General features: G+C 40.0%; 1 protein-coding gene across 1 annotated transcript in view; it reads right to left on the bottom strand.

Moving 5' to 3' along the window:
• The window catches only part of FBN1 (fibrillin 1), a 255,338-nt gene that overhangs the window by 18,633 nt on the left and 211,091 nt on the right, over positions 1-25,614 (bottom strand). Inside the window, exons 51-61 of the mRNA XM_007455563.1 lie at positions 24,337-24,462; positions 20,374-20,523; positions 19,963-20,028; positions 19,574-19,690; positions 17,718-17,837; positions 15,629-15,751; positions 14,221-14,352; positions 12,188-12,313; positions 11,408-11,614; positions 9,498-9,623; positions 9,112-9,234 (exon numbers count right to left, since the gene is read on the bottom strand). Coding sequence (XP_007455625.1) covers positions 9,112-9,234; positions 9,498-9,623; positions 11,408-11,614; positions 12,188-12,313; positions 14,221-14,352; positions 15,629-15,751; positions 17,718-17,837; positions 19,574-19,690; positions 19,963-20,028; positions 20,374-20,523; positions 24,337-24,462 — 1,416 coding nt within the window. The remainder of the gene's footprint in view (positions 1-9,111; positions 9,235-9,497; positions 9,624-11,407; positions 11,615-12,187; positions 12,314-14,220; positions 14,353-15,628; positions 15,752-17,717; positions 17,838-19,573; positions 19,691-19,962; positions 20,029-20,373; positions 20,524-24,336; positions 24,463-25,614) is intronic.

Genomic DNA, 25,614 nt, shown 5'->3' with positions numbered 1-25,614 from the left:
TGGGGGAAATATTGTTAAAATCATCAGAGGCAAGAGGAAGCTACACTGAGCCACATGGGGAATTCATATCAGTTAAGTAATTATGTGAAAATACTTAAAATTCTCATAACTTTGTTGTCTCATAACTTGCTAGATAACTAGTTCAAAAGTGAAAAGGTTAAGGAAAGCTTGGAGGAGGTTGCTGTTTGTAGAATGACATTGTTGAGACAGTGATCCTGTGGCATCATTGCCGTATCACTTTTCCAGGATAAAAATGGAGCACCGAGAAATCTCAAGGAGAGATAATATTTGAGCAGAATCTTGAAGGAATAGAAGTTCAAGCTCCTTACAAACTTAAAGAGCTTTGTAAAAATGGCTCCCCCTTCTGTCCCTCTCTCTTCTTCCGTGTGTGTGTTCTTAACTATTTGGGAGTAAGTTACAGATTTCATTCTCCTTTCCTTCTAACATAACCACAGCACTATTATCAAAATCAGGAAATTTAACATGACATAATACTATTAACTAATTGCAGACCGTATTTAGATTTCACTTGTTATCCCAGTGTCCTTTAAAAAAAAAAAAAAAAAAAAAAAAAGGAGCCAATCCTGTGCTCTTTCCATTGCTGGGGAGTTGCTGTTTCTGCTTTTCTGGTTTCTGCATGATTGGCAGCTGTATGTCTCCTGCCAGCAGGTGGCCTCCCCTCTCTATGACCCCAGGGGACTTGCTAGAGCACCATCACACGGTTACTGAAGCTTACCTGCAAACATGTGAGGGGGACAATTCAGTGATTTAAAAAAATTTTTTATTTCATATTGGGGTATAGTTGATTAACAACGGTGTGTTACTTTCAGGTATACAGCAGAGTGATTCAGTTGTACATATACATGTATCCTTTTTCAAATTCTTTTCCCATTTAAGTTATTGTGGAATATTGAGCAGAGTTCCCTGTGCTATAGAGTAAGTCCTTGTTGGTTGTCTGTTTTAAATACAGTAGTGTATATATAGCAATCCCAAACTCCCAATATCAATCCCAAACTCCCAATTTGTCCCTCTCACCCACCTTTTCCCTTTGGTAGCCATAGGTTTGTTTTCTAAGTTTGTCTGTTTCTGTTTTGTAAATAAGTTCATTTGTATGGTTTTTTTTTAGATTCCACATATAAGCAATATCATATTGCTTATATTGATAAGCAATTGATCATACTGAAATATTTGTCTTTTTCTGTCTGACTTACTTCACTTAGTATGATAATCTCCAGGTCTATCCATGTTGCAGCAAATGGCATTATTTCATTCTTGTTAATGGCTAAGTAATATTCCATTGTATATATGTACCATATCTTCTTTATCCATTCTTCTATTGATGGACATTTAGTTGTTTCCATGTCTTGGCTATTGTAAACAGCATTGCAGTGAACATTGGGGTGCATGTATCCTTTTTTCCAGATATATGCCCAGGAGTGGGATCGCTGGATCATATGGTAGCTCTACTTTTAGTTTTTTAAGGAACCTCCATACTGTTCTCCATAATGGCTGTACCAATTTAAATTCCCACCAGCCGTGTAGGAGGGTTACTTTTCTCCACACCCTCTCCAGCATTTACTATTTGTAGACTTTTTGATGATGGCCATTCTGACTGGTGTGAGATGATATCTCACTGTAGTTTTGATTTTTATTTCTCTAATAATTAGTGATGTTGAGCATCTTTTCATGTGCCCCTTGGCCATCTGTGTGGCCAAGGGGCACATTTCTCCATTTCTCTTTGGAGAAATGTCTATTTGGATCTTTTGTCCATATTTTGATTGGGTAGTTTGTTTGTTTGTTTGATATAGAGCTGCATGAGGTGTTTGTAGATTTTGGAGATTAATCCCCTGTTGGTTGCATCATTTGCAAATATTTTCTCCCATTCTGTGGGTTGTCTTTTCGTTTTGTTTATGGTTTTTCCTTTGCTGTGCAAGAGCTTTTGAGTTTAATTAGGTCCCATTTATTTATTTTTAGTTTTACTTCCATTACTCTAGGAGATGGATTGAAAAAGATGTTGCTTCAATTTATGTCAAAGTGTTCTGCCTACGGTTTCCTTTAAGAGTTTTAAGGTATCAAGTCTTACATTTAGGTGTTTAATCCATTTTGAGTTTATTTTTGTGTATGGTGTTCAAGACTGTTCTAATTTCATTCTTTTACATGTAGCTGTCCAGTTTTCCAGGTACCATTTATTGAAGAGACTGTCTTTTCTCCATTGTACAGCCTTGCCTCTTTTATCATAGATTAATTGACCATTGGTGCATGGGTTTATTTCTTGGCTTTCTATCCTGTTCCATTGATCTATAGTTCTGTTTTTGTGCCAGTACCATACTGTTTTGATGACTGTAGCACTGTAGTATAGTCTGAAGTGAGACTATACTTGATTCCTCCTGATTCCTCCAGCTCCGTTTTTCTTTCTCAAGATTGCTTTGTCTATTTGGGATCTTTTGTGTCTCCATACAAATGTTAAAATATTTTGTTGTAGTTATGTGAAAAATGCCATTGGTAATTTGATAGGGATTGCAATGAATCTGTAGATTGCCTTGGGTAGTACAGTCATTTTGACAATATTGATTCTTCCAATCCAAGAACATGGTATATCTTTCCATCTGTGTGTGTCATCTTCAGTTTCTTTCATCAGTGTCTTTTAGTTATCGGAGTACGGTTCTTTTGCCTCTTTAGGTAGGTTTATTCCTGGGTGTATCATTCTTTTTGATGCGATGATAAATGGGATTGTTTCTTTTATTTCTCTTTCTGATATTTTGTTGTTGATGTATAGAAATGCAACAGATTTCTGTGTATTAATTTTGTATCCTGCAACATTAACAAATTCACTGATGTGCTCTAGTAGTTTTCTGGTAGCATCTTTAGGATTTTCTATGTATAGCATCATGTCATCTGCAAACAGTGACAGTTTTACTTCTTTTCCAATTTGGATTCCTTTTCTTTCTTTTTTTTCTGATTGTTATGGCTAGGACTTCCACGACTATGTTGAATAGAAGTGGAGAGAGTGGACATTCTTGTTTGGTTCCTAATCTTAGAGGAAATGCTTTCAGCTTTTCACCATTGAATATGATGTTAGCTGTAGGTTCGTCATATATGGGCTTTATTATGTTCCCTCTATGCCCAATTCCTGGAGAGTTTTCTTTTAATCATAAATGGGTTTTGAATTTTGTCAAAAGATTTTTATGCAAATCTATTGAGATGATTATATGGTTTTTATTCTTCAATTTGTTGGTGTAGTGTATCACACTGATTTGCAGATATAGAAAAATCCTTGCATCCCTGGGATAAATCCCACTTGATCATGGTATATGATCCTTTTAATGTATTGTTGGATTTGGTTTGCTAGTATTTTGTTAAGGATGTTTACATCTAAGTTCATCAGTGATATTGGCCTGTAATTTTCTTTTTTGGAGGTTATCTTTTTCTGGTTTTGGTATCAGGGTGACGGTGGCCTCATAGAATGAGTTTGGGAGTGTTCCTTCCTCTGCAATTTTTTTCTAACAGTTTCAGAAGGATAGGTGTTAACTCTTCTCTAAATGTTTGATAGAATTTGCCTGTGAAGCCATTTGGTCCTGAACTTTTGTTTGTTGGAGGTTTTTTAATCAGTTTCAATTTCGGTACTTGTGATTGGTCTGTTCATATTTTCTGTTTCTTCCTGGTTCTGTCTTTGGAGATTGTACCTTTCTAAGAATTTGTCTGTTTCTTCTAGGTTGTCCATTTTATTGGCATACAGTTGCTTGTAGCAGTCTCTTATGATCCTTTGTATTTCTGTGGTGTCAGTTGTAACTTCTCCTTTTTCATTTCTAATTTTATTGATTTGAGCCCTCTCCCTTTTTTGTTCTTGATGAGTCTGGCTAAAGGTTTATCAATTTTGTTTATCTTTTCAAAGAACCAGCTTTTAGTTTCTTTGATCTTTTCTATTGTTTCTTCATCTCTATTTCATTAATTTCTGCTCTGATCTTTTTTATTTCTTTCCTTCTACTAACTTTGGGTTTTGTTTGTTCTTTCTCTAGTTGTGTTAGGTGTAAGGTTAGGTTGTTTACTTGAGATTTTTCTTGTTTCCTGAGGTAAGGTTGTATTGCTATAAAATTCCCTCTTAGAAATGCTTTTGCTGCGTCCTGTAGGTGTTGGATTGTCGTGTTTTCATTTTCATTTTCATTCGTCTCTAGGTATTTTTTGATTTCCTCTTTGATTTCTTCAGTGATCCATAGGTTGTTCAGTAGCATATTGTTAAATATTTATTTGGGTGTGCTGCGTCTTAGCTGTGGCACATGGGATCTTTGTTGCTACTTGCGGGGTCTTTTAGTTGTGGCATGCAGGATCTTTAGTTGCACCATGTGGGATCTAGTTCCCTGACCAGGGATTGAACCCAGGCCCCCTGCATTGGGAGTGCAGAGCCTTAGCCACTGGACTACCAGGAAAGTCCCTAGTAGCATATTGTTTAGCCTCCACTTTCTTTCAGTTGATTTCTAATCTCATAGTGTTGTGGTTGGAAAAGATGCTTTACATGATTTCTATTTTCTTAAATCTACTAAGGCTCACTTTGTGACCCAGCATGTGATCTATCCTGGAGAATGTTCCATGTGCACTTGAGAAGAATGCGTATTCTGTTGCTTTCAGATGAAATGCTCTGTAACTATCAATTAAGTCCATCTGGTCTAATGTGTCATTTAAGACCTATGTTTTCTTACTGATTTCCTGTCTGGATTATCTCTCCATTGATGAAAATGGGGTGTTAAAGTCCCCCACTAGTATTGTGTTACTGTCAATTTCTCCTTTTATGGCTGTAAGTATTTGCCTTATATACTGAGGTGCTCCTATGTTGGGTGCATATATATTTACAACTGTTATATCTTCTTCTTTGATTGATCCCTCGATCATTATGTAATGTCCTCCTTTGTCTCTTGTAACAATCTTTATTTTAAAGTGTATCTTGTCTGATATGAGTATTACTACCAGCTTTCTTTTGATTTCCATTTGCATGGAATACCTTTTCCAACCCCTCATTTTCAGTCTGTATGTGTCCCTAGATATGAAGTGGGTGTCTGGTGGACAGCATATATACGGGTCTTGTTTTTCTATCCATTCAGCCAGTTTACATCTTTCAGTTGGAGAATTTAATCCATTTACACTTAAGGTAATTATCGATATGTATGTTCTTATTGCTGTTTTAAAAATTGTTTTGGCTTTGTTTTTGAGGGTCTTTTCTCTTCCCTTCCTCTTTTGTTCTCTTGGATTCCTCTTTCTTTTTTGTGTGTGTATCTATTGCAGATTTTCAGTTTGTGGTTACCATGAGGTTTTCATATAGCAGTCTATATATAAACAAGATTGTTTTAAGTTGCTGGTCTTTTAATTTCAAATGCATTTCCAATATCCTGCATTTGTACTCTCCTCTTCTCACCATTGCTCGTTTTGATATCCTCTTTGGGTGTAGGTGATTTCCTACCTTTACTGTATGTTTGCCTTTACCAGTGAGCTTTTCCATTCATAATTTTCTTGTTTCTAGTTGTGGCCTTTTCTTTTCAGCCTAGAGAAGCTCCTTTTGCATTTTTTGCAAAGCTGGTTTGGTGGTGCTGAATTCTCTTAACTTTGGTTGTCTGTAAAGCTTCTGATTTCTCTGAATATGAATGACAGCCTTGCTGGGTAGAGTATTCTTAGTTGTAGGTTTTTCCCTTTCATCACTTTAAATATATTGTGCCACTCCCTTCTGGCCTGCAGAGTTTCTGCTGAGAAATTAGCTGAGAGTTTCCTTGTATGTTGTTTCTTTTCTCTTCTTGCTTTTAATATTTTTTCTTTGTGTTTAATTTTTGTCAGTTTGATTACTGTGTGTCTCGGTGTGTTCCTCCTTGGGTTTATCCTGCCTGGGACACTCTGTGCTTCCTGGACTTGGGTGACTGTTTCCTTTCCAATGTTAGGGAAGTTTTCAGCTATTTATCTCCTCAAATATTTTCTCAGGTCCTTTCTCTCTTTTCTCCTTCTAGGCCCCCTATAATGCAAATGTTGGTGCATTTAATGTTGTCCCAGAGGTCTCTTAGACTGTCTTCATTTCTTTTCATTCTTTTTTCTTTATTGTGTTCCATGGCAGTGATTTCCACCATTCTGTCTTCCAGCTCACTCATCCGTTCTTCTGCCTCACTTATTCTGCTATTGATCCCTTCTAGTGTATTTTTTATTTCAGTTATTGTATTGTTCATCTCTGCTTGTTCTACTCTTTCCAAGATCTTAGATCATCTTTACTATCATTACTCTGAATTCTTTTTCAGGTAGATTGCCTGTCTCCATTTCATTTAGTTCTTCTGGGATTTTATCTTGTTCCTTCATCTGGGCCATATTCCTCTGCTGTCCCATTTTGTCTAACTTTTTGTGATTGATTGCGGTTTCCATTCTGCAGGCTGCAGCGTTGTAGTTCTTCCTGCTTCTGCTGTCTGCCCCCTGGTGGATGAGGCCCAAGAGGCTTGTGCAGGCTTCCTGATGGGAGGGACTGGTTCCTGCCCGCTGGTGGGTGGAGGTGTGTCTTATCCCTCTGTTGGGCAGCGCTGTGTCAGGGGGTATGTTTAGTGGGCAGTTGTTTTACTCAGGAAGACTTTATGCAGCCTGTCTGTTGATGGGTGGGGCTGTGTTTCTGCCCTGTTGGTTGTTTGGCCTGAGGTGTCCCAGCACTGGAGCCTACAGGCTGTTGGGTGGCGCCAGGTCTCAGTGAGATAAAGGCAGTGTCCAGGAGGGCTCATGCCAATCAGTACTCTCCAGAACCACCACCTCCAGTGTTTGTCCCCGCTGTGAACCACAGTCCCCCCCTACCTCTGCAGGAGACCCCTCCAGTTACCAGCAGGTAGGTCTGGCCCAGGTTCTTATGAGGTCACCGCTTTTTTCCCTGGGTCCTGGTGTGCATGAGATCTTGTGTGCACCTCCAAGAGCAGATTTTCTGTTTTCCCCAGTCCTGTAGAATTCCCACAGTCAAACCCCACTGGCCTTCAAAGCCAGTTTCTCTGGGGGATCCTCTTTGCGTTGCCAGACCCCCCAGGCTGGGGAGCCAGTGTCGGGCTCAGAACTTTCACTCCTGTGGGAGAACTTCTGTGGTATAATTATTTTCCAGTTTGTGGGTCACCTACCCAGTGTGTTTGGGATTTGATTTCATTGCAGTTGCGTTCCTCCTACCATCTCATTCTGGCTTCTTCTTTGTCTCTGGATGTAGGATACAGTAAGTCCCCTACATGTGAACCTTCAAGTTGCGAACTTTCAAAGATGCAAATGTGCATTCACATGTCCAGTCAATCATGTAAGTTAGTTCATGTGTCTGGTGTACATTGTCGTGTGTGCATCCCCTACAAGTGGTTGTGCTTTTGTGTACTTTACTGTACAGTACTGTATAGAATACAGTACTGTACAGTATCTTTATTTCAAGCCCAGGACGTCTGGAAGCAAGTGTAGAAACAGCACCGGTGTAGCTGGTACTACTGTACTTTCCAAGGTTCTATACTGTAGGATTAAAAATGTTTATTTTTTGTGTTTGTTTTCTTATGTATTATTTGTGTGCAAAGTATTATAAAACTATTACAGTATAGTACTATATAGCTGATTGTGTTGGTTGTTGTACCTAGGAATCCAAGAATCCCCTTCTTTCCTCTTACTGGGTTCCTACCCATCTCTCATGGGGTAAGTGCTGGTCCTTCATTTCCCCTGGGGTCATCCTTCTAGCCTCTTTCCTCTGTTTCAATAATACATGTATCTGCACCACTCATTTTGATATTTAGTCATATATGCCAAGTATGTAGAAGAATTTAGACCTTATGAGAAAAATAGGAGAAAGAGTCTTATATTGTAAGTAGATCTGTAAAATTTTTTTGTATTCCTAAAATCAGAGTATTACAGATGTTTTTCATATTAATACATTGTAAAAAAGAACATAACTACTACTATACATTTATTTTCACTTTCCATCTCTTAATTGCTAGAAAGTTTTAGGATTTTCTGCCCCCATAGTTAGAAAGATGCTATAAATTTGTTTTGATTCGTACAGATAGTATACACACTGAGAGACATTTTCCCCCGAAGTTGGTTTTTCATTTACACAAATAAGTTTGTGGCTGTGAGCTGTAGCCTCACGCTGCCCAGAACTCACTGTGATCCACAGATGTAGAATGAGCTCTGTGTTTTAAGGCAGAATTTTTGAGTAGCTCTCAACTTCCTCTCCCCATACTGCAGGATTGTATAGGACTTGTGCTGCACAGGAAAATTTCAAGCATTGTCCATATGTTATCCTCTATTACCTGCCTCTTAACTCTCCCCCTTTCAGCAGACAGAGGAAAAGGGTTGATGGCTCTACTTCTCTTTGCTCTCCTCTTCCACTCCATCCTACCATTTAACTTCCTTTACTTCCCTTTTTCTCCTCCCAGGCTTCATGGCAGAACACGCTAACTCTTATTCTGCCATCTGGTCTACCTTTCCTTCTTCAAATTATCCTTGAGTCTGACTCACTTGTGCTGTTCACTCAATATGTGAAGTTCTTATTACAAGAACAAATTTATACCAATATAATTTTGCAAAGGATAACTTCTGGTTGATCAGGAATTTCTGCAGAGAGTTTTGATGTTTAATTCTTTGTAATATCTGTGTCTCAAATAAGCTGCTGCGGGTCAGGAATGGCCCTATCTTGCAGAACAAAAACCTAGACAAAGTGTTTACTTAATTAGGCACAGTGTTCTCTAGGATCATGGCACTGATTAACCTGAGGTAGGCAGGACCATACTGGGCTATATAGACTGATTACATCCTTTCTGTTTTCTATTTATTGCATTAATGTGATCAGGTATCCGATTCACCTGAGCCTTGGAGAGCTGGCCCTGCTGTCTGAGATGCTCATGGACATCCCCCATGGATGCCCATGGGGCAGGCAGTGAGGATGGCTGCTGCCACTGGTCCTCTGCAATCTCCCTGGCCTCAGCCTCCCTCCAGCTAGAATAGGAGGTGGGTCACAGGGAGGCACTTACCCCAGGGAAGCACTTGTTGCCTGCAGAGAGGGTCTTTCAGCTTTGGATCCCTCAAAGGCACAAGGAATGCGACCATGTGCCCAGGAGACAGATGAGTGGGTGGAGGCAAATTCTACTTTACCTTTGCAGCTCCTTCCATCCTCCTGCAGAATGTAGCCTTTCGGGCATGAACACTGGTAACTCCCTTCTGTGTTCTTGCAGATAAAATTGCAGGGTTTGGGGGCCTGGTTGCACTCATTCAGATCTACGATCAAAGAGATACAATGTGACCACCCATCTAAAAAGATGCCTAAATACTCAATACCCACAGCATCTAACAAAGACTCCTAGTTTTGAGGAAGGAAAAAGTAAATTCTGTGTAGTCTTTGATCACTGTCTTACATTTCCTTAAGAAATTACACAGGCTTTTTAGATTTTTAGTTTGAGGGTTGTTTTTTTTTTTTTTTTCACCATAATGTACAATTTCCACCTGGGAATGAACCTGAGCATCAGAAATAGAGCACTTACCTACGCAGGCAGTTCCGGTTATATCTGGAGTATAGCCAGTTTTACAAATGCAGTGATATGATCCTCTGTCATTGACGCATTCCCCATTCCGGCAAACATCATGAATAACCTTGCACTCATCAATATCTATAATTTAATGAGTAGAAAGTAAAATGAGAAAGACATTATAAAATGGACAACATTCATACATAGGAGTCACTTCACTATAAATACTAAGACTGTGTGACTATATTATGGACCTAAGGAATTAAACCAAAGGGATGACAGCATACGTTTCATATGTAATGGTAACTGTATTGAAAGGGAAATGAATAACTTTATTAGACTATAGGGGAAAACTTAATAATTGCTCTTCTAAATTTATATTGTTTTCCTCCATTGGGTCCAGAGAACAACATCTAGACATATTTAACTCCTTGCTCCATCTCATGCCATCGAGCTTGCCTCCTCCAGACATCTCATAAATGAATCACAGCAGAAGATCCTTTTGATAAGGAAATCCCATTTTCTTCTAATAGTGTATGTCCAAAATAAGGAAAGTTTTCTTTCTATTCTTTTTGTTGTGTTTAAAGTTAATCCTGAAAAATAACAAATTGCATACTACTGGGGAAATGGGACCAAACTTCCCTCCTTTGGTTGAGGGAGGCATCAGTGGATCACTGGGCTGAGTTTTTGCAGCCTGCTAGGGAAGAGAGACCCTTATTCACAGCTCCACCACAGGGAGAAAGATTTGGTCAATATGTACTATTGGGCACTAAAGACACTGTCCCCCGTATCTTGACCCATCTATTTCCTTACTGCTTGGTGGGATGCCAATACCAAGTGAGTTCTTAGCCTTTGATTGCCAAGTAACCATTTTCTATCAACAGCTCTTATTTTTCCTGATTTTTTCAAGTTTACTCTGAAATGCAATTTAGCATACCCGCATCGGTCTCAAGAAATGAGTCTTTCCACCATCTCATTTTCATATCCTCCGAAGAATCATAAACCGCTTCTGGTCATTCCATCTTATCTATTCTGTCTTTTACCACATCCAGTTCTGTTATTCCACTGTTTGTTAGCCACATCTTTCTAACATGAACACAAATCCTCTCTCACTTCTAATTTCCTCCCAAGGAGCTTAAAAAGTCTTTCTCCTTTCTCTTCCATGAGACTCAAAACAATTTCAGTTACTGTTGATAAACATGGGCCTGAAATTTTTTTTCAGAGTTGCCTCAGACACCTCAACAGCCTCCTCATCCCTCGCAAGTTCAAGCAACTTGCAGTTTCCCAGAGGCAACTGTCTTAATTGCCAATACAATCGCCCCTCCATATCCAGGGCATTGGTTCCAGGACCCCCTCACTGATACCAAAATCCATGGACGCTCAAGTCCCTTGTATAAAATGGCATAGTATAGTTGGCACTGCAGGTTCAATCAGCCTCGAATCGATATCAGTCCAGGGTTGGTTGGATCTACAGATGTGGAACCTACAGATATGGAAGGCTGACTGTGTATCAGCGTTGTTTATACTTCTTTCATGCAGTATATTTCAGCCAATTTTATGAGATAAAATACACATTGGCGGACTAGTTTAGGAATTTAGTGATCATTTATTCCAAAGTTTATCTAAAAAATTATATTCTGAGTAACCAGTAACTGACTTATAACAAACTTTGGCTTGAAAAGTTGAGGACTCAAGCACACACAATTTAATCAGACCAAGGACACTTTGGCAACATGAACTTGAATATCTAAAATACCATAATGAAGACCCTTTTTGTCAACCTATACTACGCAACTCAGCCTAGGCCCATATTATAGATTCTGTATTCTCATCTGTTCTTCATGAAACAAATTCCCTGAAAGTATTTTTGGACCATAAATGAAGTACCTGCTCTGTTGGTCAAAAATCAGAACAAAATTAAGTACCTGCTCCATTGGTCATAAACCCTCGGCCATGGGGGCAGAGTTTTTTGAAAGCCACAGTGCCCTGGAAAGGGCAGATCTCACAGTGGGGACCCCAGCCTCTCCCTCCGTCGCAGCAGCATTCAGACTTGGTGACTGGGTTCCTGTTGCTTGAGCCGATCTGACACATGTTTTGGAGCACCTCTGTGAAGCAGTACCCTTCCCGGTTGTCTGGAAGGGATGTGATATTGCAAAGAGAATTGGGGGGAATTTTAGGAGCATAACAAGGTATTCAGGATTTGGTCAGATATAAAACCCAAGAAGGATGTTAACACTTTACCCTGGGTGAGAAGGAGCAAGAAGGGAAAGCTGGAAACGGCAGTAAGAGAGAAAGGATGACATCTGGGGAAAACAAGAAAGACAAGAAATTCAGTAAGTGGGCAGAAAGGCATTGGCCTCAACAAGGTTATCACTCTATCTGCTCCCAGAAATATGGGGGAATAGTCATGCTATAGAGAGGGGCAGAGAAACACTTGGAAACTGATCCTGAGCATCGAGGGCTTAAAAAGGCAGCTGAGAAAGAAATTCCAAGCAAGTGATTCAATGATACAATTAGCAAAGGAAGAAGTTAGCGGCAGGGTGGTGCTAAACCCAGTGGACAATCACAGTCATCGAGTCATCTCCAAAATATGAACATTTTTAACCCTGGCTCAAATTTCAACAGTTTCTATCATTTCAAATAAGAGATCTGGTTTCAAGGGTCCCAGTGGGGGGTTACAAAAGCATCCTGTCATCTGTACTCACCAAGGCACTCATCCTGGGTGGGGCTGGCTGTGAAGCCATCATTGCACTCGCAGGTATAGCTCCCCCTGGTGTTGAGGCAGCGCCCGTTCTCACAGATCCCAGGCTTGGTCTGACATTCATTCTCATCTGTGTGGTTTAATTGAAGGGCCAAAAACAAGAGGAGTCATCTGTCTGCTTTGTACAAAGATGGATTCTTTTTCTTCTAAAAATTTAGTTTGTGAATAGGTAACCTATTCACATTGTTCCAAATCCAAAAGGTACAAAAGAATATTCAGCGAATGGGCCCCTCCCTCCCCTTTCCCCAGCCACCAAACTCCCCTCCTGGGAAGCAACCAGTGCTACTGCCAGTTTCTAAAGTATCCTTCTAGGGATGAATTATGCCCATACAAACAAATACAACCATTCATGCATGTACCTCCACCCTTTTAAAAACATAATTGATAGCATTTTTATGTACTTAGACAGATGATAGCATTTTAGGTACATTTACATTTTTCACTTAATAAAATTTAAAACTTTCCATATCTGTACATGTAGAGGGCTCTCAAAGGACTATTTTAAATGAAGGGAAAAAAACCTTAAGATCCATCTGTTAAAGAAATATTACAGTACGTCACTAGAATAATGTCTGTGATGGTCAGTTTTGACCTGAGGGAGTTTATCTATACTAGTCTTCTGACTCAATGTAGCTTATGCTTATTATAATGCTTCAATAATATTAAGGAATCATAATTCAGTCTCCCAGGTTTAAAAAAAAGCCTTAAAATAGCTGGAGAGTCTTATGATTGTTTAGAAAGATCGTAAAGTAATTTGCCTAGGCGCTTCCAACTGAGAAGAGTTTCAAGCCCCTGAGGCAGAGATCTCCTTAGGAGAGGCAGAGGCCTGGAAGGTGACATTCAGAACAGCGTTAAAACAGCTCAAAATTCCCAATGCCAAGGCCACCCTGATACCAATTAAATCAGAATATCTGAGGTGGGACCTGAGCTCTCCGAGTGATTCCAGTGTGCACCTGAGGCTGAAAATCACTGATCCCAGAAGATCCAGTGTATGATCATAAATCCACATGCTTTTTCTGTGCTTTGGAAGTCTGCTCTTTCTGTATCTTACAGAGTAAGAGGACAATGAGGTTCTCAAGCTTCTTGACCAACAACATAAAATATACTTTCCTGATGTGATTGAATATTAAAAAGGAAAAGGATACATGTGGGAATTTTCTAGTATTTTTTTCCCTGTATTTACTGACTAAAGCAGAGGTCAGGAAACTTTTTCTGTAAGTAACAGTAATGTTATAGTATTACCATATAATATACAGTCAACAGTTTAGGCTTTGCAGGCCATGTGATCTCTTGTTGCAACTGCTCCACTCTGCTCTGCTATTGTGGCATGAAGACAGCCATGGAAAATAATGAATGGTTACAGCTGGGTTCCAGTATGAGTCTATTTACAAAGACAGCTGGCGGACTGCCAGGCTGAATTCGGCCCTAGAGCTGTGGTTTGCCAATCCCTGGTCTACTATGGTTTTCAAGGCTGAAGCCACATTAGAATCACCTGGGGAGCTTTAAAAAATACCAGCGCCTGGGCCTCAATCTAGACAAGCCCAGTTTGTCTGGATGTAGATCCCCGTGGTCTAGTGATGCTCCCGGGCCACAGGGACCAGGCATCTGGACTCAATGTCAGGGTGGTGGTAGAAAGTTAAGTCAATAGAGAGGTATTCCAATGTGGTGGAAAGAACTGACCCCAAAACAACAAAGGAGTATAAAAACAGTAAAGGAACTAGAGGAAATACCTGGTCTTCTAATCCTGGCAGAAAAATGGGCCTAGAAAGCAGGCAAAGGCCAGCTCAGAGGAAGAGAATGATGTTGCTGGTGGAATTCATAGATAATCGAGAGGCAAGGGGACCTCTACAGGAAGTCATGATATGAGGTAAAAGAGGCAAGAAGAACACAGTGTCCACAAAGACTCAGAGCCCACGTCTCTTCTGTCCTTTGTCACTTCCCACTCATTCAAAGCTCCTCTGGTGGGGATGCCCTTACCTACGCAGCCTTCTCCATCAGGTCTTCGCTGATACCCAGGTCCACAGATGCAGATGTATGTGCCAATGAGGTTCTTGCATTCCATCTGTTTTTCAGCACAATCATGTTTTCCCTCTTCACACTCATCCTCATCTGGAAAGGATGTACAACCACAAATTCATAAAAGGAGCTGCCTTAATTTCCTGCCTTTTAAACACAAAATGGTATTCAGTAACTAATTTTCATCGACACTATTTCAGCATTAACCTACTTCCTTTTGCACTGTGGGGAGGTGGTCTCTTAAGACGGGAAGGAGTCTTCTAACCCCCTTTGAACTTAATGAAGAAATTTCTCTCTGATAAATTCTTCAAAGGCAGGAAGTGTGATTTCCAGTTCTTTTTGACGAATTGAAGTAAAAAGGCCTTATAAAAGGCTTTCATAATATGATAATTATAACAACAGCATTATCATATGGGTATAATAATAAACCAAAGCTTCCATTATACAATATTTATAACAATATAATAGGTTATATCTTAATATCAGAATAATATATTAGAATCATTGTGAAATAATGAAAGTTTTGGTTTTTATACTTTGAGGAAAAGACAAGCATCCACAAATATCTACTTCTCTACCAGTTCTTCCCTCCATTTCCTTTTTTTTCTGGAAGTATGGCTCTTCATTCATTACTTTCTGTCCTATGGCATTTCCCTCTCTTTATCTTTCCCTGTTATATTATATCTGAGCTGAAAAATTTGGACTTTAGCCTGCATGTGACATGGAGCTCTCACTTAGGGAATTTTCCTACCTTTAAGAAAAATTCTGTTTAAGCCATTTGAGGAGAACAGATATCTGCTCATTTAAGACTTTGGGAGGAGCAAATCAGAGCTCTTCAAGGATCCCCAGGATTTACCCATCTTTGTATGACAGAGCTTAGCCCAGTGCTTTGGAAATTGCAGGTGTTCAGTAAGCATTGTTTAAAGTAGATTCCACGTGTTACCCCATTGGACACACTATCCCTTAGTGATGGGGATTATTTTTTAATATTCATATTCCTTTTGTGTTCTCATTTATCATACTGGGATATGATTATATCTGTCTCAACCTCTTCATACTGAGCTTCTTGCATGTGGGGAAATGTCTTTTTTTTCTTTATATCTTCACACCTTGCAGAATGGCTGGCATGTCACAGGCATGCAATGCATGGTGAACTAAAAAGGATCTGTAGTGCAGCCCTCGACTCAGCTTTAAGCTACAATTTAGGAGAAAAGGTAGCAATGACGACCCCCACATTATCCATGGACTACAGCAGTGCTCCCCAATTCCCAGCCTTCCTCTACTACATGGAAGCTTTGGAGGGACACCTCCCATCATAGACAGAGTTAGGGCTCCCTGGCTTACATGACCTTGAACATGAGTGTCTCACCTCTGCACATTCTTCTGTCTTCTCTCAGAACATATCCAGTGGGACATTTGCATTCATATGAGCCGTAAGTGTTCACACATCGGAAAGCACAGAGCAGAGGATTCTGGGCACACTCGTTTATATCTGTGGCAGAATGTAGTAAGGGAATAATGGATCATAGGCACCAACCAAAAAAAGGAATATACTTTTAGCAAAAGTGGTAATGCTTCACTGTCATAAACATGGATAGGCCAAGCAGTCTCTGATGTTCAAAGAATTATAAAATTGAGTTGGTTATTTTATAATTGGTATAAGTAGGGTGATCATACATCTTGCTTCTTCCAGTACAAACTCAGTTTATGCCTATTGTGCTGGTGTAACTATTAACTGTTATTTAGGTGGGTGAGAAATTACAGGTCACCCTACATATAGGGAGCTTTTCTGAAATCCTGGCTTTGAAGTCTCAAGTTGACCAGTTGCCTCTCCCTAAAGTCACATGGAGTGGGGATCAGTTCCACTCCATCCAGCCAAAACAACTGCCAAGTCAACTGCTGTCAGAAAAGAAGCAACCCATCCAATATCATTAATCACCTCCCCTTCCCCAAATAAAAGAGGCTCCTGTGAAGTAACAGTGATTCTTATGCCCAAGAAAATGGTGTTCTGAATAATTTCACATGATGCCCAAGTTATAGCCTTAAATAGCTAGGAATAATAATAATGATAGATTAATAGATAGAAGTGGTCTCTGTAGATTGCATAGTTTGGAACCATCAGAATATGTTTTGGAAAAGCAGGGTTAAAACAGACCATCTTGATTATCATGTTTCTCCCTAAGGCCAAGGATCCTGACTGAGAATATCAGTGAGACCCTAGCTCATGATTTAAAAATTCGCCAACAACTTTGACTGTGAGTATTGATGGGTCATATTTCTAATGAAGAGCTCACTTTAATACCCACTTTACTGTCTCCTCCCCTTCATTCTTTTATTAAACCAGTGGTTCTCAACTTGAGAGTGCAATCAGAATTACCTGGAGGGCTGCTAGGCCCCACTCTTAGAGTTTCTGATTCAGGAGGTCTGGGACGAGGTCTGAAAATCTGCATTTCTAGCAAGTTCCCAGGTGATGCTGATGTGGCTGATCCAGGGACCACCCTTTGAGAACCACTATTCTAGACACTCCCTCCCTTTCCTTACATCCCTCTTTCTTTCCTTATATCCTACCAGGCATACTGACAGTTGCTTAGAGAGTATGGACAGCCTCTTTTGCTGTGACTGCTCCCAGACGCTTAAAGGATATTGGTGGTTATCTCAGTGTGTAGATGTTTCTATGAGTAGAAAAGAGAAGGAAAAAGAAAGGGCTCACGGGATACAAAGAAAAAAGGCCGGTGGGGGGGGAGGAATGGAAAATAAGAAAGAGGGTAGTAGACAAGGCAGGTGTTGTATCTAAATATTAGTAGTAGAGGATTCCCTGGTGGCACAGTGGTTAAGAATGCCCCTGCCAATGCAGGGGAACACGGGTTCGAGCCCTGGTCCGGGAAGATCCCACATGCCGTGGAGCAACTAAGCCTGTGCGCCACAACTACTGAGCCTGAGCTCTAGAGCCCGCGAGCCACAACTACTGAGCCTATGAGCCACAACTGCTGAGCCCACATGCCACAACTACTGAAGCCCGCACTCTTAGAGCCCATGCTCGGCAACAAAGAGAAGCCACCGCGACCGCAATGAGAAGCCTGTGCACCGCAACGAAGAGTGGCCCCCACTTGCTGCAACTAGGGAAAGTCTGTGTGCAACAGCGAAGACCCAACACAGCCAAAAATAAATAAATAAATAAATTTAATAAAATAAAAAATAAATATTAGTAGTAGAGACACCAACAAGAACTCTGCATGAGATGTGGCCTAACTTGTGCCATGAACCACTTATATCTTTTTCAGATACTCTCTGCAGAGAGGAGGCCACATAGAGAAGAAATGATAGCATGGCCCACCAGGCCCAGATTTTCCTTATTTTATATACCCTGAGTGGTATTTAATATTCAGAATTGTAATCAACCAAGTACTGTCCCTGTGATCAGAACATGTAACCAACTATTCTGTGTTTAAGAGGCTTACCTTCACAAGTCATCATTGGACCAGGCTCAAATCCCTCCTCACAGGTGCATTCAAAACCTCCAATCACATTCTTGCAGGTTCCATTTCCGCAAGGATTGCCCACCGAACACTCATCAGTATCTGCAGGTGATCAGAAGTGTAGTCAAAACATGATGGATTGGGAGAAAAATGGACTTGGACTCAGAGAATACCTTTCTCTCTAACGGAATATTTTGATCTCTAACATCTTGTTTTATTCTCATTCTGTCCTTGAGAAAGGAGTGCATGTGTCTTATTACCACAGACTTATAGCTGTGAAATGTGACTTGCTAAGTGGCAGCGGCAGTGACAGTATTGGTACCTGGGCTTCTTAGCCCTTACAGTGCTCTTCACCATGAGTGTCCCCAGCCTCCTACATTATGAAGTACATCTACTGGGAATAGATACTCAAAGGGTTAAAACAAGGCGTCTCTCACAAGTCAAAAGTTTTCGCTTACTTAAAGCTAGAAATACATCTCCAGTTTGGCCTTACATTACATCATTCTCCAAGAAGTCTTAAACATGATGCATTTTTGCCAGATACAAAATAGAAGACTAAACATATGCAAAATAAGAGACCAGAGGTTAAGCAAAATTAATACACAAGATAAAGTCAAGATTCAAGTAGATTTTGTTGATTTTGTTGAAACCAGATGGTTTACATCAGGCAGAAGAGAGGCTAGAAAGAAATGTGTTTAGGGTATGATCTCTCTAAACAACTGTGGAGAGAGAAGAAATCTTACCAAGGAAGTCTAAAAAATATGTATGTCTCCTAACGCATCCACCTCGAATACTGACTGTTCTTATTCTGACACAGCTCTTGGGGGAGAGTGCCTTCCTTTGGGAAAGGAACATTTCAGAGAAATAACATTGCTATCTCAGCTGTCTAGAGCACAGAAGAGTGATGGGTTATTATCAAGGACTATGTCTCATGTTAGGTTCTGAAATCAGCAAGTGAGGGCAAGAGGGTATGGCAGAGAGACCCTGGGTGAGGATGCTTATTTCTCATATACATCGTAGCACTAACTGAAGATACTGAATAGAAAACATTGACAACTTTGCTTTTGTTCTGCTGTGAAATTGCATTTCGCTCTCAAGAATATTACTTTCAAGTTAATAAAAATCACAATATCATTGGTTTTTAGAGCTGTAAGGTAATTAGAAATATTTTAATCCATCTGCATGATATTACATTCTGAGGCTTAGAAAGGCAGTTAAAACCTCATGCCCTGATTCCCTATATGGAAAGAACATCTTTTAACGGACACAGACAAACCCTCAGCATTTATGCCATTATTAATTTAGGTTACACTGAATGGCTTTGGATTTCTTAGATAAAAGAGGTCAAAGATCAGCCGTAGGAACCATTCTTTGAAATTTTAATAAGGGGGTTAAAACAAGAGGAAAGTACACTGGGTACACAGCCTTTCATAGTACTAACTGTAACAAAATCTGGGTAAATTTTGTGTTTTACATACGAAGAGAATAAGATTATGACCATTAACAATTTTTTACCTTTAAATTTCACAAAGGCTTTCGTGATATATGCTGTCCTTTCTACTATCTCTTCAAACGTGTTCAGTGTCCTCCTCATCAGACTGTAAGGTCCATGCAAGGACAGACCATGTTGGCTTGGTTCACTACTGTACCCATAGAACCTAGCACAGTGCCTGGTACATGGTGGGGACTCAGCTAGTATTGCTAGGTGAATGATACGTGAACAAGTTATAAAACTTATTTCTGTCCCATCTTGGTACTTATTCTTCCTAGTGTGAATGCTGAATAGCTTAATTTCTGATTTGTAAAATCCCAATAAGAGAAACCGCTTTATTACTCACCCACACATTCATTCCCTTCCAGAATGTAGCCAAAGGGACACTCGCAGCGATAGGAGCCATCAGTATTGATGCACTGCCCGTGTTTACAGACATCGGGTTCTTTGCACTCATCCATATCTTAAGCAGAGGAGGAAAAAATAGTGAATAACAGTGTATTTTTGGAAACACAAAGGTAAATTATGATCATTTCAGTGCCTAATTGATGAAATATGTAGTATTACAATATTAACATGCAATACCATAATACAATTGGTATCTAAATGAAAAGACCAAAAAAAAGAGCTTAATTTTCCAAGACAAATGTGGAGAAGTAACAGCTAGAGAAAGAACAAAGAAGAGGCTCGTTGAAAATATTAAGAAATGCTGAGAATCCAGCACAAGCCACTCACCAACCGCTGAATCATCGGGTCCCACAATGATTCCACTTCCATAGGGACAGATCTGGCGGAAGGCCTCTGTGGTGGAGATGAACTCTCGTTAATAGGTGGGCCAAAGGCAATTAACTACAGGCTCCTCCCCAAGTACTGTGTGGAAGCTGCACATATTGGAACATGATGAACAAGCCAAGCCCAGAAACCAGAGAAAGATAACAAGGCTCCCAGAGCTGGTGTACCTACTACTTGGGCAGCTTTGAGTCATAACATAGTTCAGAAGAAAATAACTACCTAGCTCCTGAGATAAAATAATTTTAGTGAACATTTTAGTTGGACTTAAAATTAAATTGCCTTACGTTTTGAAGGTCTGCAATCTTATAGCCTGTACCTTGAAGGGCCAAAGAGAAATGCAAATAGTACACATACCATCGGGTTCAGTGGGGCACAGCTCACAGGGATCTCCCCAACCTTCTCCCTTCAAGGCACAGCAGCATTCCTGTTTGGAGTGATTTCTGGATTTGGGTGACGAACACTTTCCTCCTTCAAACTTCGCGTAACAGTAGCTCATTCGCAAATCTGCAGCACAAATTCAAGAGACCCCTCAGTTGCTTTCCTACTAAGTCATTATTGTATACTACTGAGTAAGAAACAATCCACCCTGTTAAATGTGATCTCTTCTCATGACTAAAGTCACACTTTTTAAGTGATTATAATAGTAATTGAGCTGAGATCTTTAAAGTGGTAAGTAACTTTTGTAGTGAGAGCTGATGAACAAATCTGTGTGGCTCTTACCTTATTATTTCTCATTTTATCCAGTGTTCCAAAAATAACCTGAGGTGAATAATAAAAACCAACACTGCCACATTTCAATGCTGACGTCATCAGTGACTTCGGGCCGGAGACATTGAGATGGTATAACATTTAGCAAGCACACTAAGTTAAGGTAGTTAAGGTGGACCTCCCAGCTCTAGTACTCACTGTGATATCACACTGTGCTGTTTATTCTGTGTCCCCTAAGCCCTGGAGCCAAAATAAAACCCCAGATTCCAGGCATAGAGCAAATAAAGATGTGGCAATTTTGTGGACTGGCGAAAATACAACTCAATGGTATTTCACGGAAGCAGCTACTCACGCAGCTTCTGTCTACAAAATATACGTGAGGTTTTCTGCAGATTTCACACACGTGTGTGTACACACCTGCACACACACAGAAGCTTATTTAGCTCCACAGAGAGAGGGAAGGTAAAGAGGAGGACGGGGAGATGGGTGGATGTGAAGGAGAATAATTGTTCTTCCAAAGAATATATTTCTTTAATATCAGTTATTTCTTGGTAACTCCAACATGGAACATGGGGCTGGCATCTGGTTCCTACAAAATTCTCCAAAATTGCTTGACAGTTTTGGTAACTGACTTTTCCATTTCTTGTAGAGCAAATTGGGTGACTCTAAAAAGTGAGCTCATCCAAGAGCCTGGAGTATGTTTTCCCTCAAATTTGACCTCCAAAGCTTTGCAAACTCCTCAGAGTTACACAGAGGCTAAAATCTGCAGGTTTTAAGGAAATGCTTTCATATCCATTTTGCACAATCCCCCTTTCTTTACGTATGACCAGGTCTGCTCTCTCCTGTCACTGTTTTCAATTCCAGGTAGCGTATTATTATAGCCATTTATGATTTCAGTTAAGACAATTTCACCATCTTTTATTTCAAGGAAAAGGAGACAAGGTAAGAATAACTAAGGTGCCAAAGATCATAGCAGAAAAATTTTTATGAATTAAAGTAAAAATATCAATCAATCAATCGGTCAACCACATTTACCAGGCTCCAATAAGTCAAATTCTGTTGACCTCTCCAATGAACTTGTTGAACTCTTCATGGCTACCAACTCCTTTAGAGAAAATGTCTCTCTAGTTTCTGCTCCATTTTCACATCCATTATGGCTGGGACCTAAAAGGCACCTTTCAGCAAACTACTCTTCTGAAGGTGAAGAGCAATAAAAGCCTATCCTTGTCCTGCAGCATCTCTGCTATTTAAATGGTTGCTTTGCTGAGAAGTGTCAAGATTTAACAAATTGTAGTTTCTTGAAGGGACACCTTTTGATGTGCTTTATTCTTCAAGTTCATTGTCACATACAGTGTTTTGTGTTTATTGGTCGTTTTTATTATTTATGCCTACAACTGTCTTAAGATATAATTTAATGACTACTCACAAAAATGTCTCAACAATTATATCAAAACTCAATTCTCTCCTTTGTCTTTCAGCTTGTAATGTTTCTTTTAAACCCAGATACATGCATGTACTAATATTGGTCTGTTAATTTTCTCATTCTCTTCTCCTTTCATTACTGACCCTATTCCATACCCCAGCCCAGCTCCCCAACACCGCTCTATCACCTCACGCCGGGGGAAAAAAAAAATCTAGGTATGAAGTTTAGAGTGAGCCTAAGTGACAAACTTCCTTCACTGAACTTTGTTAAGTGGGAGTGGCTCATCTACATCTGTGGCCTTTAGGTGCCAGGGTCTGTTCTCCTGAGTCCTATATCACATTTGTTCCTTCAAAAACATTATCTGTGGTTCTGTGGAATTTTCTCATTTTATGGACAACAGAAGCCTGACTCCTAATTTGTCATCTTACAGTAAAAACCCAGCTCTTAATGCCCTGGCTCTAGCAAAATCTGTGCTCTTTGGGAGATTTACATTTGCTTGTGATGATCCTCTAGAATTGTTTTTGTTTTTTAATTAAAGGTGCCTTGCATCAGGAAAGAGAGTTGTGTATGCCCACATCCTTTAACGAGGGCTTGCTAGGATGCCTGTTTACCGGTCTATCTGCAAAGAGCCTTAATGACCTTTGAAATTTCATCAGAGCTACAAAAGTCACTTTCCCTGCCTGCATTCGTCAATTCTGGCTCTGCCTCTTGGAGCTGAGCATGTGGCAGGGCTGCTCACAGCTGGGCTGATTCTTCCTGCAGCGTTAGCTTGCTCTGTGACAGGCCAGTGCAAATTGAATTAATAGCCTATGAATTTCCTCCGGCCTGCCACATCGGCAGATTCACACCTGGTTTCTCACTGCCTTCTTTCCAAACTCCGGCCAAGCCAAAGGCACACAAAGACAAGGGAGTAGGAGGAAGAATTTATCTGGCTGGTCTGTACCATACAGACAGAATATTTGCTTGAGTCAAGCACCATCCCACCCATAACCCAGAAATCCACATGGGCCTCTGATAGCTACCTACAGGATCACACCAACAGAGAATTCTCAACTCTCCCCCTTCACACCCCTAAATATCAGGTGACCAAATGACCCGTTGAAAAGTAAAAAGTTAATCAATTTGAACAACAGTAGCAAAAGCCTATGAAGGACTCAGAAATCAGCAAAGCTTTTTCACGTATTCAATAAGACTGGTTGGGCAGGTATTCTTATTGTTGTTTAAAAATAAGAAATATGAAAATTGAGCTTCCAAAAGATTAAATGACTTGCCCTAGGCTATAAATGGCAAGGCTGAGACCCCTAAGCCCAATATTTGGAATCTTAAATGATATTCATTGCCTCCTACTTGGTAATATGGAAGCAAAAGACAAAACAAAACAGCCAAGGAGAAAAAAAACTGAACAAAAAATATAACAACAACAAACAACAACAAAACCACCGGAAGGGGGTGGGACGGGGGTGGGGGGAGGATACGTCTGTTTGCATGTGTTTTTTTGTCCTGAATTCACTAAACTAGTCTGTATAAGTAGACAGACACACACAATTGATTGTTTAGTAAAATCTGAATAGTTTGCTGAGACATAATAAACTGTGTTATGCTTAAGTTCAGGCTCCCCTTTTGATTTTTTTCTTTTTAAGTTCACAAGTATCATTCCTGAAAACAGACTGTGGGCCAGCAAGAATCCTGGTCAGTTCACATTTATTTCTCTGTTTTCTTAGAGAACTTGTGATGTAAGAGATAGGCATTATATCCTGGGAGCACATGAGTTAATCTGCACTTTTCTGTCTGAAAGTCTAGGTTTTGGCCCATATTTACAGAGGTTACCTCTTCAGAGGCAGAGAACTTGTAACTGAACTTCCCCCAGGCTTTGCCGTGTTCAGTGGCTCATGGCTGACCCCCTGCTGACTGACCTATCAGCATCTGTGTTCTGAGGGGGAGAGACAGGTTTAAAGTGCCAGGACAGTTGTTGTACAAGCAACCATAATTTGATGGATGAGTTTTTAACCTTAAAAGTAAAAATGAACTTTCTGACATATGGTAATCATTAGACGTCTGGATGAATGAAAACACCCCGTCTTCTCTTTCACAAAGAATCAAAACTTCGCCATGTTTAAAAAATAAAACCACAACAAATAAACACAGAGTAATGAAAGTCTAAAGCCAAAAGTCAAAAAAGCACTTACCTTGGCACCTTCTTCCAGTGGAGGACAAGGAAAACCCGTCTGGACACAGACATTTGAAGCTGCCTTCAGTGTTGCTACACGTGCCCAGGGCACAAATTTCTGGTTCTTCAACACATTCATCAATATCTAAAAGAAGTACACGTGTCAGACAAGGTCAAAACATGATGGAGACACCATCGGATACTAAATGCACAATGTAAAAGTACAAAGTGTAACTGAGTTTCAAAACTCTTCTAACAATGAAGATTTTTCCTGTATCATGATGCTGTGAGTGGACTTCTAGGCTGCGATGACTTTATTTATTTTTTTTCTTTTCTTTCTAAAGATTTTTTTTGATGTGGACCATTTTTTTTAAAGTCTTTACTGAATTTGTTTCAATACGGCTTCTGTTTTACGTTTTGGTTTTTTGGCCACGAGGATGTTGAGATCTTAGCTCCCCGACCAGGGATCTGAACCTGCACCCCCTGCATTGGAAGGTGAAGCCTTAACCACTGGACCGCCAGGGAAGTCCCTGTGATGACTTTTAAAAAACTAGTTTTGATGGTTTTTATTGTAAAAATGGACTCTGCAAGTGCCTTCTTAGGGATGCAGTGAGAAACATGTTTTACCCAGACTGAATTTCTTGGATAATTAGGAAAAGTTGGAGTAATTTCATACCACCCTAAACTAGGAAAGAAGCGAGAAACTCTAGAGGCTGACTTCACCACTACACAGTAAGCAGACGCTCTGAAATTTTAATTGTGCTGCCAATGAGTTACCCCGTAAGAGATGTAGGCCTTTGAACCAAATTTGTTCCCCTCCACCCATCTGTCCACAGTGCTTTCCCCAATATCCCATGCTACAAAATCCTAAAACTATGACTTTTACAAGGACACCAGTACTCATGAAAATAATCCTATGTAATACAAACTAAAGATACCACAAGAGATGAGGCTCCTATCTCTCATTTGCAGTTTAATTTGTCTGAAGACACAAAAATATCTTCTGTGTATAGACTATAGTTTTTCTTTTATCATACAGATGATAAGAATTTGACACACATAATTGTGACATGTTCCTTTAGCCTATTAATATACCTGATCTACTGTAAAGGAGTAACTAAGGATGGTTTGCAGGGACGTTTCAATGGCTTGAGTATGTTCTAGTTTGCCTGGGAGAGTCCTAGTTTATGCCTGCTGACCTGGACTTTATTAATAGTGCCCTCCTCAGAATTGTCTTGGTTTGGTCAGTAAAGTACATGATGACCCTACTTGTGGAAAAAGTATGGCCACTCTTTTC

This window comes from Lipotes vexillifer, unplaced genomic scaffold (genome assembly GCF_000442215.2).
Source record: "Lipotes vexillifer unplaced genomic scaffold, Lipotes_vexillifer_v1.1 scaffold24, whole genome shotgun sequence".
Lineage (NCBI taxonomy): Eukaryota > Metazoa > Chordata > Mammalia > Artiodactyla > Lipotidae > Lipotes > Lipotes vexillifer.
This window is presented reverse-complemented; position numbering and strand designations above follow the sequence as displayed.